General features: G+C 33.6%; 1 protein-coding gene across 1 annotated transcript; it reads left to right on the plus strand.

The window, feature by feature from the left end:
* The first annotated feature begins 9,985 nt into the window (after positions 1–9,985).
* Positions 9,986–10,555, plus strand: LOC145297023 (uncharacterized). The gene has a single exon (XM_080143247.1). It carries the CDS (start codon positions 9,986–9,988, stop codon positions 10,553–10,555), a length of 570 nt encoding a protein of 189 aa, XP_079999373.1.
* Positions 10,556–14,221: the final 3,666 nt, after the last annotated feature.

The following is a 14,221-nucleotide window of genomic DNA, read 5'->3' on the forward strand; positions in this document are numbered from 1 at the left end:
CGTGTATGTTTGTATGTATATGTGTGTGTATTTATATATGTGTGTGTATGTATATGTATATATATCGATGTATTTGTATATGTGTATGTATGTATATATGCATATATATGCATATATATATTTCTGTACTATTATAGGAGGCTGTCTCGTATATGATAGTTGTAGCAATGTATATTACAAGTATGTATGGGTGTCTGAATGTTTTTGTATATATGTTATATATGTATATATACAACCGTGTGAATGTAGTGGCATGCTATTTCATATATAGAGGGGTTACCACGCTACTGAGGTTAAAAAAGGCACCTTATTATTATTGAAAAAGGTCTTTGCATTTGTGCATGTATTGCTCTGTTTTCCTGCGTTATGAGTGACCGGGTTTCTGTGTGTACCTGCGCGTGTGTGTGTATGTGAGTGTATGCGGTGGTCTGTGTTGGTATATATATGTGTATGTATCTTGTATACGTCTGTGGAGATGTGGAGACACGAGTAGATGGGGATGTTGTTTGCACCTGCAGATGGTCTGAATGTGTATGTATTGTGTGTATTCTGGTGCACGTGTGTGTATATGTATGTGTATATGCATATGTGCATATATGTATTTGTACTTATATATATAAATATGTGTGCGTGTGTCTGTATGTATATATGTATATGTGTGTGTATATGTAAGTGTGCTGTATGTGTATATATATGTGTATATCTATGTATGTATATATGTATATATATATATATATATATATATATATATATATATATATATATATATATATATATATATATATATATATATAGGTTGATTTATGAGGACGTGTATCCAGTTAGGATCCACGGGTTTTAGAATTCCCAATTATACAGTCTTATTATTATTATTATTATTATTGATATTGGTGGTGTCATTAGTATTATCAATATTACAAGAATTATTATTACTAGGATTATTAGTGGGATTAATATTAGTTTTGATATAATAACAGTCATGATGTATGGTACCCAAGTGTGTACATGGATGTCTGGATTTGAGATTCCACGTATGGATATTACTACGTATGTAGGTATGAATGTAAATATATCATAACTGTATATGACCATTATATGTCTATGTATGCCTATATGTGTGTGTGTGTGTGTGTGTGTGTGTGTGTGTGTGTGTGTGTATATACGCGGGTGTAGCAGGGTGTAGGCGTTTATAAGTATATTAATATATATATGTACATGTGGAGTTTAGATAACTTTCGAGGCTTTATGTTTATTCTCATTCTGTTTATTTGTTTTTATTTTTTATCTTTTATTTTTATTTTTTATTTTTTATTTATTTGTTTTATTTACCTTATTTTAATTTTATTCTTGCGTAGTTATAGTTATTGCCTAGTTTCAGTGCGTGTGTGTGTGTGTGTGAGTAAAATAAAACGAACAGCATAATTTCTGTAATAACGTGTGTGTGTGTGTGTGTGTGTGTGTGTGTGTTTGTGTGTGTGTGTGTGTTGTGTGTGTTTGTGTATGTGTGTGTGTGTGTTGTGTGTGTGCCTGTATGTGTGTAGATCGGTGTTGATTGAAAAACACCGGTCAGTACCAAGTGACCATAGCAAATGTTTTTAATTTACAGACTGTAAGACAAAAATACTAAATTCCCAAGTACCTTATGCCATAAAAACCAAAAGATGGGATGGATAGAGAGAAAGGGAAATGAAAAAGAAGATGTTTATTATCTTCAAAGACCTCACTTGTCCTCTCACCGAGTTATGACCCCCACCCAGGTTACATTCTAACTTTACAAACGAAATAGGAAAATGTTTTTTGATTGAAATATCAGTTTTCGACGGTAATTCTTGGCTTGAAGACGTAATCCCCCAACGCGGGTGATTACAGAAACATGTATGCACATATGTAGCCATTAATGTTTGTATAAATAAATTTTATATATATATATATATATATATATATATATATATATATATATATATATATATATATAGATATATATATATGAGGCACTTTGTCTCTGTATGTGAGTTTCTTCCCTATGGATTTGGAAACAGCTGACTTTTATAAATTTCACACAAATGTATCTTATGTGTCTGGCAGTATTTTTAGATAAGTTTTATATTTTCATAAGTTTTGTATTCTGATAAGTTTTGCATATGGATAAGTCTCAAAAATCGATAAGTCTACATTAATGATCTTCCGAATCGCATCCTTACATCATTTGTAGACATTTATGCTGATGACACTATTATCTATGTTAGCACATCTAAGACCATAAACGACCAAGTTCTCTCTGATTCTCTCTCCTCTGATCTTGAGCAAGTGGTACAATGGGGAAAGAGGTGGCTTGTTACTTTTAATGCATTTAAAATCAAGCTTTTATCTTTACATCATCTACGCTATGATCCCCATCTGGCATCAATTGAAATAAATGGCTCTCGTCTTGGGGGGGCTCATGTTTTGACAAACTTCTAGGCTTCACCTTTACTTCTGGTCTTAAGGTCCTGGATATGACCTTAAATTATATCCAGTGGTGAGGCCCCAGCTTGCGGGCTTTGGGGAGTATGGAGCTACCCTTTAATTACCATTGCTCCCAGGTCCACTCTGATCCGGAGTGGTAGTACCTGTTAGGGTCTCAACTATGGGTTAAATAGGAACCGACTTGAAAACAACAAATATATTATATTAAAAAAATTTTTTTCAAAATCTTTGAATTCGGCATTAAATAACCTGAAAAGGGTTGATATGCCGTAAAACAAAAACACCCAATCAACCAACCTGATCTGAAATGGAACACATACATTAAATCCGTTGCCAAGGCCTCTGGAAAAATGGTGGGATCCTTCTATCGATCCAGTAGATATCTCACTGCTGATGCAATTCTCTATCTATATAAGAGCCAGGTACGTCCAAGGATGGAGTACTGTTGCCACATTTGGGCAGGAACTGCTAGAAAGAACTTATCTGATAGAGTTCAAAATAGACTTTGTAGCCTCGTAGGGGATATCCTTTTCTCTTCCCTGCAACCACTTTCTCACAGAAGAGATGTTGCGAGTTTGTCTCTGCTTCATCGTTATTTTCATGGCAAGTGCTTGGTTGAGCTCCAATATATGCACCCCCCCCTCGCCAAACATTCACAAGAAACACCCGTCTAGCAGAAAACATTATCACTAATTTCCCCCACTCTTTATCTGTGCCTAAACCTAAACGTAGATTCCATGAGCAAAGCTTCTTTCTTAGAATTGCACGCCTATGGAATTGTCTTCCGTTTTCCTGCTTTTCAGCTGACTACAATATGGTTGTCTTCAAATCTAACATAAACAAGTTTTTGATGAGCCATTCCATATAAGTTAACAAATTTACCGAATTTCCATTACTAACAATTACTATATTGTCCAGTTTCTACTGTACACTCTTAAACCCTTATCCTCGAGTAGCCTCTTTGCTTTGATAAGTAGTGATGCCTATGTAAAAAAAAAATCTAAAAAATTGATAATCGAAAATATCTAGTCGAAGAAAGAACAGTCTGATTTTCACCAAAGTTAACAGTCTTATACAGCCTAACATCACAAATGCATTTTAGAAGCTTTATCACTGCACAAATAGAAAGACCCAGCATATAAAATCAACAGTAGGTTTTTTGATAAGACAGGGGTGTGTTTGAAATGAGTATTTCTGTTTAGAGTACAATTTATCTATGATAATTGACTTTTGCATTTTAAACTTTAATTCAAGTCATTATATAAAAATAATTTTATAAAATAAATAGTAGGTTCTCTAGAGTGTAATGTACACTACAATGTATTATGGACTAAGTCACTACGAGGAGGCCTGCAAAGCTTACTCCTGGTTCACCATGGTGGGTCCCCGACTAGAGCAGGTAATCAATCAGTTTGATTAAAAAATCAGCCATTCCACCGATTTCAATGAAAATGAAAGTATTGGAAGAGTAGAACAATTGCTGATGCTTATTGAATCCCAGGAAAAGTCGTGTCTCCATACTAATTATACAATATACCTAACACTGACATTGATATTAGAAGCCTACTTTTATATTTTAAAAGTGAATAAAACTTTCTCATATACTTAGTCCCAAATATACCAGCGACATCAAAAAGGATAACTAGTTTGCATATTCCTATAAACACGAACTTTTATTACTTTTATTACTGTTCCTATTATTTTTTTTTTTAATTTATTCTGTTTTATTATTGTATGATTAGTTTCATTTTACTACTTCGCACAGTTTTATTTGTGTATATTTTCTACATTGTGCATACTTGCATAGCATTTGAAACTGTATTTAAAGTAAATGTCTGTCTCTATCTATGGAACGGTCTCTACCAAACTACTCTGCAAAGTTTTTTATCTAAGAACTTCAAACTAGTTATAGTGGGTATTTGAACCTGTGGAACAATGTCAATTTGGTTTTTAGCCGGAAAAATAGTTACTAAGAGATCAAAATTGAAAAATTGGAACTTGGCAGGCAAAGATGCGCAAATGTACATTTCTACGTTTAACTGCATTAATTTTTCATGTTTTGGTGTGCATTTGTCATCAGCTGAGATATAGCGAATACCACTGGAGAGCTAAATCTTATGATGTACACAAATAAAAATTGGAAAGTCACAAAGAATCGCCTGATTTTGAAAAAACATTGCAAGAGTAATTTCCTTGAAAAATGTCAATATTTCAAATTCATAAATGAATTAATAGTTAAATTTAAAAATCAGCGAAAGATATTCTTGAACCTTCTAGCACATTAATTGGAAGTTCTTAAAAAAATAAAATAAAATATAAATGATTCCAGAAAAATAAAACAAAAATAAATAAATAAATAATTTGTGATCTAAAATAACAACGCATGGTCGCCATTTCGGAGAAGAACAGATAAAAACAGAGGCTGAAGAGAATCCAACATTTTTCATTTCAACAGGTCCTTATATCTGATGCGAAACTAATAATACCGATGTTTTCCTGAACTTATATATATATATATATATATATATATATATATATATATATATATATATATATATATATATATATATATATATATATATATGAGCCGATTACCGGAAATACTTCCAGTTTACCATTTTGAAATATGAAAAATAACGGTTCTGGCTATAACACACTTTTTCTTTACAATCGTTAAAAGAGTAACACAGAAATTGTTAAATTTAATCTAACTGTGTTTTTAAATACTATAAAGTAAAAAATATTACCATATTAAAAATATTACTGCCGAGAAAAGTTTCCGATTTCACCCGAGCCGATTACCAGAAATACTTCCGGTTTATATGGAATCTGCTTTCCTCACCTATAAATATACCGTTTACTCTGTTAGATTTAAATATAAACCATTGCATTAATTCGTTTTTTATGCAGCCTGCCTTTTTCTTTATATATTATTTTTTTAATTAGCGGTGTTGTTTACTTTTCAGTTTTTTATTTCTTTTTTTTCTCTTCTCTATTTTGAGCATCCTGTTTTTATAATTGAAAAAAAAAACACACACACATTCCTGATTTTTCTTTGTGCAAAACCTAACTGTTTTTTAATACTAAAACGTTACAAAGATTACCATATTGAACGAACTTTTAATATTAAAAAGTAAAAAATATTACTATATTAAAAAAATCTTTCCTTTACACCGTCGAGAAAAGTTTTCGATTTCAGCCGAGCCCATTACCGGAAATACTTCTGGTTCATATTAAACAAACTTTTAATATTAAAAAGTAAAAAATATTACCATATTAAAAAAACACTTTTATTCATCGAGAAAACTTTTCGATTTCAGCCCAGCCCATTACCGGAAATACTTCCGGTTTACCATTTTGAAATGACGAAAAATAACGATTCTGACTATAACACACTTTTTCTTTACAATTTTTAAAAGAGTAACACAGAAATTGTTAAATTTAACCTAACTGTGTTTTTAAATATTATAAAATACAAAATATTACTGTATTTAAAAAAACTTTCCTCGACACCACCGAGAAAAGTTTATGAGTTCAGCCAAGCAGATTACCGGAAATACTTCCGATTTATATTAAACAAACTTTTAATATTAAAAAGTAAAAAATATTACCATATTAAAAAAACTTTTTTATAATTGAAAAAAAAAAACCACCCATTCCTGCTGTTTCTTTGTGCAAGACCTAACTGTTTTTTAATACTTAAACGTTACAAATATTACCATATTAAACAAACTTTTTTCTGCCATCGTTACTTGCATTACTTTTTTTTTTTTTTTTTGCTTCTTGCTTTTTCTTTAAAGATTACTTTTTGCATTTGCGGTGTATAATTGCCTTATCTCACTGTTTGCTATTTCATTTCTATATTTGTTTTTTTGCTTTTCTCTTTGTTTATATCCTGTTTTTTTTTATTGCAAACAAAAAAACGCCGTAAATCATTTTTTTTCTAGATGCTTTCTCTGTTTTAACATAAACAGTAACTTTATATGCATTACTGTTACGTCACTTTTCCTATTTAACACAAACAAAAAACCTTAGAATTCTTTCTTCTGTTCGATTCTTACATTAGCAAATTGTCCAGTTGCTGCTTAGGACAAACCTTTTCCTTTTCCGTTTTGGCTGTTCTTTTGATCTAAAGGCGTTCTTGTAAGTACCGTTGGTGTTACAGTTTTTCCATTTAAAATGCCCTGCCGCAGATCACACTTCGGTCGGCGTACCCGCAATGCCGATTCAATCCAGTGATTAGTTGACAGTCAAAATCCTGAACAATGAGCATCGGCAAACGAGCAGAGCAGACAACGGATGATTCTGATACATGACAATGAAGCAGCAGATCGACGTGCTTTCAGACTTGAGGAAGCAATGTTACTGGTACAAGAATCCCGCAATACAGATCTGCTTCGATCCCGACGAAATGAACGTGAGAGACTGCGACATGCGGAAAGATGTCAACAAGAAACTGCAGCTGTGTCAAACTCGACTCCATGTTCAACCATCTCGGGATTGGGACCAGCTTGCATTCCACTACGACCCTGATGATGATTACAGTTTGAGTCACCAAGTTCAAATTGGCACTGAAGTGTGTCCCTACTGCAAGGCTCTGAAATTTAAGGGGGAAAATAAAGGATTGTGCTGTGCCAACGGAAAAATTAAACTACCTCAACTTGAGGAATCACCAGAACCATTAAAAACTTTGCTTGCTGGATATACTGCTGAATCAAATATTTTCTATCGAACATCATGAAATACAACTCATGCTTCCAAATTACGTCGTTCGGTGCAGAAATCATTAGAGCACAATTCATGCCAGCTTTTAAAGTAAAGGGAGACATTTACCATAAACTTAGATCTCTGCTTCCTTGCCCAAATGGTCATCATAGATTCCTACAACTGTATTTCATAGTTGATGATGAACTGAATGCACACTGTGGAATTTAAACTGGCACAAGAAGGTTCATTGTTTCCAGACTGCAAGATATGCTTCATAATAAAAACAATTTAGTGCGTTTATTCAAAACTGCAATTGAAATGATGCCATCTGATACACACAAAATTGTTATTCATGCTGACAAAGCTTCTGCTGGAGAACACGTGCGAAGATTTAATGCTCCAACTATAGACGAGTTGGCAATTGTTATAGTTGGAGTTAAATTTCAACAGAGGGATATTGTCCTTCATAGGAGAAATGATCAATTGACAAACATTGCAGAAACTCATCGATGCTATGATGCTCTGCAATATCCAATCATTTACTGGGACGGTGCTAATGAATATCATTTCAATGTTAACATGATAAATCCAGTTACTGGTGAAGAAACAAATAAAAAATGCAGCGCATTTGGGAAAATGAAACCAATCACATTCTGAAATGCTGCCAATTGTTCCACCAATACATCGTAGACATGTACGCAAAATTGAATCTGAACGTTTGCTATTCATACATTTGAATCAGTCCAAACTTCGCTCTGAAGAATATGTTCATTTGCGAGATGCAGTTCAAATTGATGGTAATACAACAAACGTTGGAAGACTAACAATTTTGCCGTCTTCATATTTAGGTAGTCCATATCATATGCATGAATTCACTCAGGATGCTTTTGCATATGTTCGTCAGTATGGCCGCCATGACCTGTTCATTACATTCACATGCAACTCTGCTTGTGATGATATACAGTAACTATTACTTCCTGGACAATTATCAGTGGATACGCATGCTATTACAGCACGTGTTTTCAAACAAAAGCTGAAATCGCTAATAGATTTCATTGTTAAGCATAAAGTCTTTGGGTCTGTTTGCTGCTGGATGTATTCAGTGGAGTGGCAAAAGAGAGGATTACCACACTCACACATACTAATATGGCTCTAGAACAGTCCAGATCAAATCGACAATGTAATATGTGCTGAAATACCTGATGCTGATATTGATAAAGACTTGCATGAAGTTGTGACAAAACATATGATACATGCATGAAAGATGGAAAATGCTCTAAATGATATCCTCGGGTATTACTATCAGACACAGTTACAGGAAATGATGGATATCCTTTATACAAGAGAAGATCGATAGAAAATGGCGGTAAATTAGCAATCATACAAATGCGCAATGGTGATATTGAAGTCAATAACCGGTGGGTTTTTCCATATTCACCTTTACTATCAAAAGCCTACAAATCGCACATTAATGTGGATTACTGTAACTCAGTTAAGTCCATCAAATACATTTGCAAGTATGTGAATAAAGGCAGCGATATGGCAGTTTTTGGTTTGGAAACTCAAGGAAATGATAGGAATGCAAACATACATATCGATGAAATTGCACAGTTTCAATCTAGAAGATACATAAGCATTAATGAAGCTGTATGGCGAATTCTTTCATTTCCCATACATGAACGAAGTCCGGCTATTGTTCACTTTTCAATACATTTAGAAAATGTACGCGTTTACTTTACAGCTCTTAATCCCCCGGCAACAACATTAATGGGCTTTTTCACGTTAAGTCAAAATGACGCCTTTGCATCAACACTGCTCTATTCGGTAGTGCGCATGTATTACACATGGAATAGGAGTAGACAGAAACGAGGAGATAGAGTAGACGGGCACCCTGGAATTTACGAAGAAAACACAATAGGCCAACTTTATACTATTCATCCCAAACAAGATGAATGCTTTTTTCTTTGCATGCTGTTGGTAAATGTCCCTAGTCCAACGTCTTTCCAGCAATTAAAAATTTGCAATGGTGTTACACATGCCACTTTTCACATTACATGTCAAGCTCTGAATTTATTGGAGAATGACAGACACTGGGATGAATGCATTAATGATGCATGTTACACATCGCATCCAATTCAAATTCGTGCATTGTTTGCCATCCTATTGACAACTTGCTCCCCTTCATCTCCATTAGAGTTATGGGAGAAATATAAATCACACATGGCCGAAGACATCCTGCATCAAAGAAGCAATGAAACTGCAAATATCTACCTGGATTTACCGCAGAAATTTATAATGAGGTATTGATACGGATTGAAAATTTGCGCTTAGAAATTGCAAAACAGTTCTCAGTTAAGTGGGATTGACGTCACCGAATCGATTTACTGCAACTTTATTTGATGTAGAATTGCGTCAGGAACAAACTTACAACACAGAAGATCTTTTGTTGTACATTCATTCAAATATTACAAAACTAACTCCTGAGCAAAAAGATATTTACAACAAAGTAATGCAGACTGTCAATAATGGAGTGGGAGAAATTTTCTTCTTAGATGTGCCAGGAGGAAGTGGTAAAACCTTCTTAATTAAATTAATTTTGGCAACCATTCGATCATATTCTGACATAGCATTAGCTCTTGCATCATCTGGAATAGCTGCAACATTACTGCCAGGTGGAAGAACTGCTCATACTGCTTTAAAACTACGATTGAATATGCAATTTATGGAAACTCCAATGTACAACATTTCCAAAACATCGAGCATGGGAAAGTTATTGCAGAAATGTAAACTTATTGTTTGGGATGAATGCACAATGGCACACAAAAAATCACTGGGGGCTCTGGATCGATCATTGCAAGACTTGCGTAGAAATGACCGACTCTTTGAGAATGCAGTATTATTACTAGCTGGAGATTTCAGGCAAACATTACCTATAATTCCTTGGTTAAAGCCAGCAGATGAAATAAATGCTTGCCTCAAATATTCCACTTTTTGGCAACATGTGAGAACATTCCACTTAACTAGAAATATTCATGTCCAGCAGCAAAACGATCACTCAGCAGAGTTATTTTCAAATCAATTACTGAAAATTGGGAATGGAATAGTGCCGGCTAATCTGACCTCAGGGCGAATTTCATTTCCACAAAACTTTTGTAATTTAGTGGCAACAAAAGAGGACTTGATTAAAAAAGTTTTTGCGGACATCCAATTTAAATATAAGGATCCCAGTTGGTTGAGTGAACGAGTAATTCTTGCACCCAAGAACAAAGATGTTCATGAAGTCAACAGTACTATTCAGTTAAACATTCCTGGTGAGTTAGTCACTCCGTCGACACTGTTCTTGAAGAAGACGAAGCAGTCAACTATCCAACAGAATTTTTAATTCGCTAGATTTGCCACAGATGCCACCTCATGTACTGCAATTGAAAACTGACGTGCCAATAATTCTGTGGCAAAATATAAACCAGCCCAAGTTTTGTAATGGCACACGTCTTTCAGTAAAAAATAAATGACTAACCTAATAGATGCTACAATTTTAACGATGCCTTACAAAGGTGAGGATGTCCTAATTCCACGCATGCCTATGATTCCTACAGACATGCCATTTCAATTCATGAGATTGCAATTTCCAATTGGACTGACATTTTGGCATTTACTATCACGATCAACAAAGTACAGGGACAATCTTTAGAAGTGTGTGGCTTATATTTACACACTGATTGCTTCTCACATGGGCAATTATATGTTGCACGTTCTAGAGTCGGCAAACCAGGCAATCTCTTCATTTGCACTGAATCAGAAACCACCAAGAATATTGTGTATCCACAAGTATTGGAAATTAAACATATCAGACACATGCATTTTTTTAGTCAATTTACACCATTTACGCCACAGCAACACATCGCAGCATACAGCTAGTATATATATATATGTGGAGGATTGCCTGGAAGCTTGTTAAATTTAAAATATGTCTTATTCACTTATGAAATGTATATATTCTTCAGATACGGATTCATTTTTGTAAAATTCAATGAGTGTGTGTATCATGAAGATTCCCAAAGTCAATATTTGGTTTACTTTTATTATCTGTAGAGTTTTATATGGTTTTAGATAGTTTTATATAGTGTTATATGGTTTTATATAGTTTTATATACTATTATATGGTTTTTATATCTCAACAGATTTATATAGTTTTATGTGGTGTTTTAGAGTTTCCAACTTAGTTAAAAGAATCAATTCAGGTGAAAAAAAATTTAGAAAGAAAACACAAATATTTATCTGTTTTTATATACTTTCCGGTTTGTATCCCCCTCTTCCCACTGCTGCACAGGTAAACAAGATTTTGAATAACCGAATCTATGTGTTCTATTAAAATTCCACGCTGTAATATTAGATGCTCGCCAAATGTTCTTATTAAGCAATAGTCACCTAAACATAGGATTTTTTTCACAAATATTTCCTGAGACATGGATTTTTGCAATTTTTGGTTGGTATTTTTTTTCTACTTGCAGTAAGAGGAGAGAGAAAAAAAATAAATATAAAGGTATACATAAATAGAAATGAAGGCGTGAGAGAGGGAAAGAATCTATATATCTATAAAAGTGAAAATGTCTGTGTGTGCGTGTGTCTGTGTACTTTTCCCTACACAATAACTCTGTCAATTTTCGGTCTACAGACATAAGGGGTATTGAGATTTGGAAAAATTGTTTTATTCGATTTTTAGCCAGAAATCTGGCTATTAAGGGCTCAAAGTTCAACGATTTGACCTTTGAGAACTCTATCAAACTCCTCCGCCATTTTTGAGGCCTAAACACTTGAAATTTTAGATATAGATTACTTGGACATGGATCTAAATTTATAATTTGATTTTAGCCCAAAACAATAAATTTTAAGGGGTCATAATTGGAGTCAAAGTTTTTAAAAAATTGACCTCTGCGGCCTCTACCAAATTACTCAGACAATTTTTGGTCTAAACATTTGAAATTTTACATAAAGTGTATTCCGACATAGGTTAAGCTTTTTAATCGTCAATTTTTGTTAAACATTTTAAATTTTACATAAAAGGTATTTAGATATGCAGTAAGCTTTTTAATCAGTTTTTGGTCGAAAATTTAGCTTGCAAGAGGTCAAAGTTTACAGAGTTGAACTTTGCAGATTCTACCAAACTCGTCCGCCAATTTTGGGTCTAAACACTTGAAATTTTAGATGTAGGTTACTTGGACATGGGTCAAACATTTTAATTTAATTTGAACCCAAAACAATAAAAGTTACGGGATCAAAATTGGGGTCACATTTAAAAAAAATTTGACGTCTGCGGTCTCTACCAATTTTTCTCTATTGTAGTTAAGAGAGCCTATTATCTAGAAAGGCATTACTGTACATATTCACACTTTTTAATATATACATATGCACATAAAGTTATGAACAGTACACAGGGTCCGAGAAAAGCCAGGTGGAACTGCTATTATATCTATAAAAATGAAAATGTGTGTGTGTGTGTGTGTGTGTGTGTGTGTGCGCGCGTGCGTGTGTGTGTGTGTGTACACTTCCCTACCAAATAACTCTGTCAAATTTCGGTCTACGGACTCGAGATTTGACATAAGGAGTATCGAGATTGGCGAAAATCGTTTTAATCGTTTATGAATTTGAAATATTGACATTTTTTTCTATCTCCTCTTACAGCAAGTAGAAAAAAAAATACCAACCAAAAATTGCAAAAATCCATGTCTCAGGAAATATTTGTGAAAAAAATCCTATGTTTAGGTGACTATTGCTTAATAAGAACATTTGGCGAACATCTAATATTACAGCGTGGAATTTTAATAGAACACATAGATTCGGTTATTCAAAATCTTGTTTACCTGTGCAGCAGTGGGAAGAGGGGGATACAAACCGGAAAGTATATAAAAACAGATAAATATTTGTGTTTTCTTTCTAAATTTTGTTTCACCTGAATTGATTCTTTTAACTAAGTTGGAAACTCTAAAACACCACATAAACTATATAAATCTGTTAAGATATAAAACCATAGTATATAAAACTATATAAAACCATATAACACTATATAAAACTATAAAAATCATGTAAAACTATATAAAACTATCTAAAACCATATAAAACTCTACAGATAATAAAAGTAAACCAAATATTGACTTTGGGAATCTTCATGATACACACACTCATTGAATTTTACAAAAATGAATCCGTATCTGAAGAATATATACATTTCATAAGTGAATAAGACATATTTTAAATTTAACACCAAATCAGTTATGTCTTATGTCAAAAAAGAATTTAAAAACTAAGTCTGGTTTCGATCATTATTTATGAAAGCAAAAAACGGACAATTGTCATGTCTGTTTTGGATCGGAGTGAAGGTGAGAGAGAACCACCCAAATAGCTGATAAGGTATTTTTGTTAAAAGAGAGAAAGAAACAAAAGACCTTTCAGAAAAACAAAGGAAAATGAGAGAAAGAAAGACCTCGGAAGAGGGAAAGAAAGAAAAGGGAAAAAGAAGAGAAGAATAAATAGCAACCTTGGATAGTCGGCAGGGGTCATAGTGCATAAAATGAGAAGTTGGAATGTGAAGACAGACTTTTATCACTTCATTGCCGGCTGTTAGATATGGCGACTTGTTTTCTCATGCCAGCTGGGGAAACTTTCTCCCCTCCTCTAACCGAGAAAACTAACTGAAAAGTGTGATTGCAGTTGAAAACCCACCACCCAGAAAATAGTCTGTCACTTAAATATAGAGAACTTTTCTTTTCATGAACTGTATCTGAAATTATTTTATGCAAATAATTATTTTTGTTAATGGAAAATGATCTCAAATGTTTTCATTAATTGTTGATTGCCTGTTTATTTGAGAGTAACCCAGTTGACTTCAGATCTACCCTGACACCTGATAGCCAAGCTTCAACGAGAGAAGCACATATTAGCCGTCACAGTCACCTGTGGACAAAAAACTTAACCACAATGTATGGCAACAAACGACCAGATAACATATTAAAAGCATTGCCACACAAACTTAGGGTTGTTCACGTTTTGT

The sequence above is a fragment of the Euprymna scolopes genome, chromosome 17, assembly GCF_053919585.1.
Source record: "Euprymna scolopes isolate OS-2025 chromosome 17, ASM5391958v1, whole genome shotgun sequence".
NCBI classification, from domain to species: Eukaryota; Metazoa; Mollusca; class Cephalopoda; order Sepiida; family Sepiolidae; genus Euprymna; species Euprymna scolopes.

Bases quoted from the DNA above. Each gene is read 5' to 3' on its own strand.
- LOC145297023 (XM_080143247.1), top strand. From the start codon at position 9,986: ATGGCACACAAAAAATCACTGGGGGCTCTGGATCGATCATTGCAAGAC.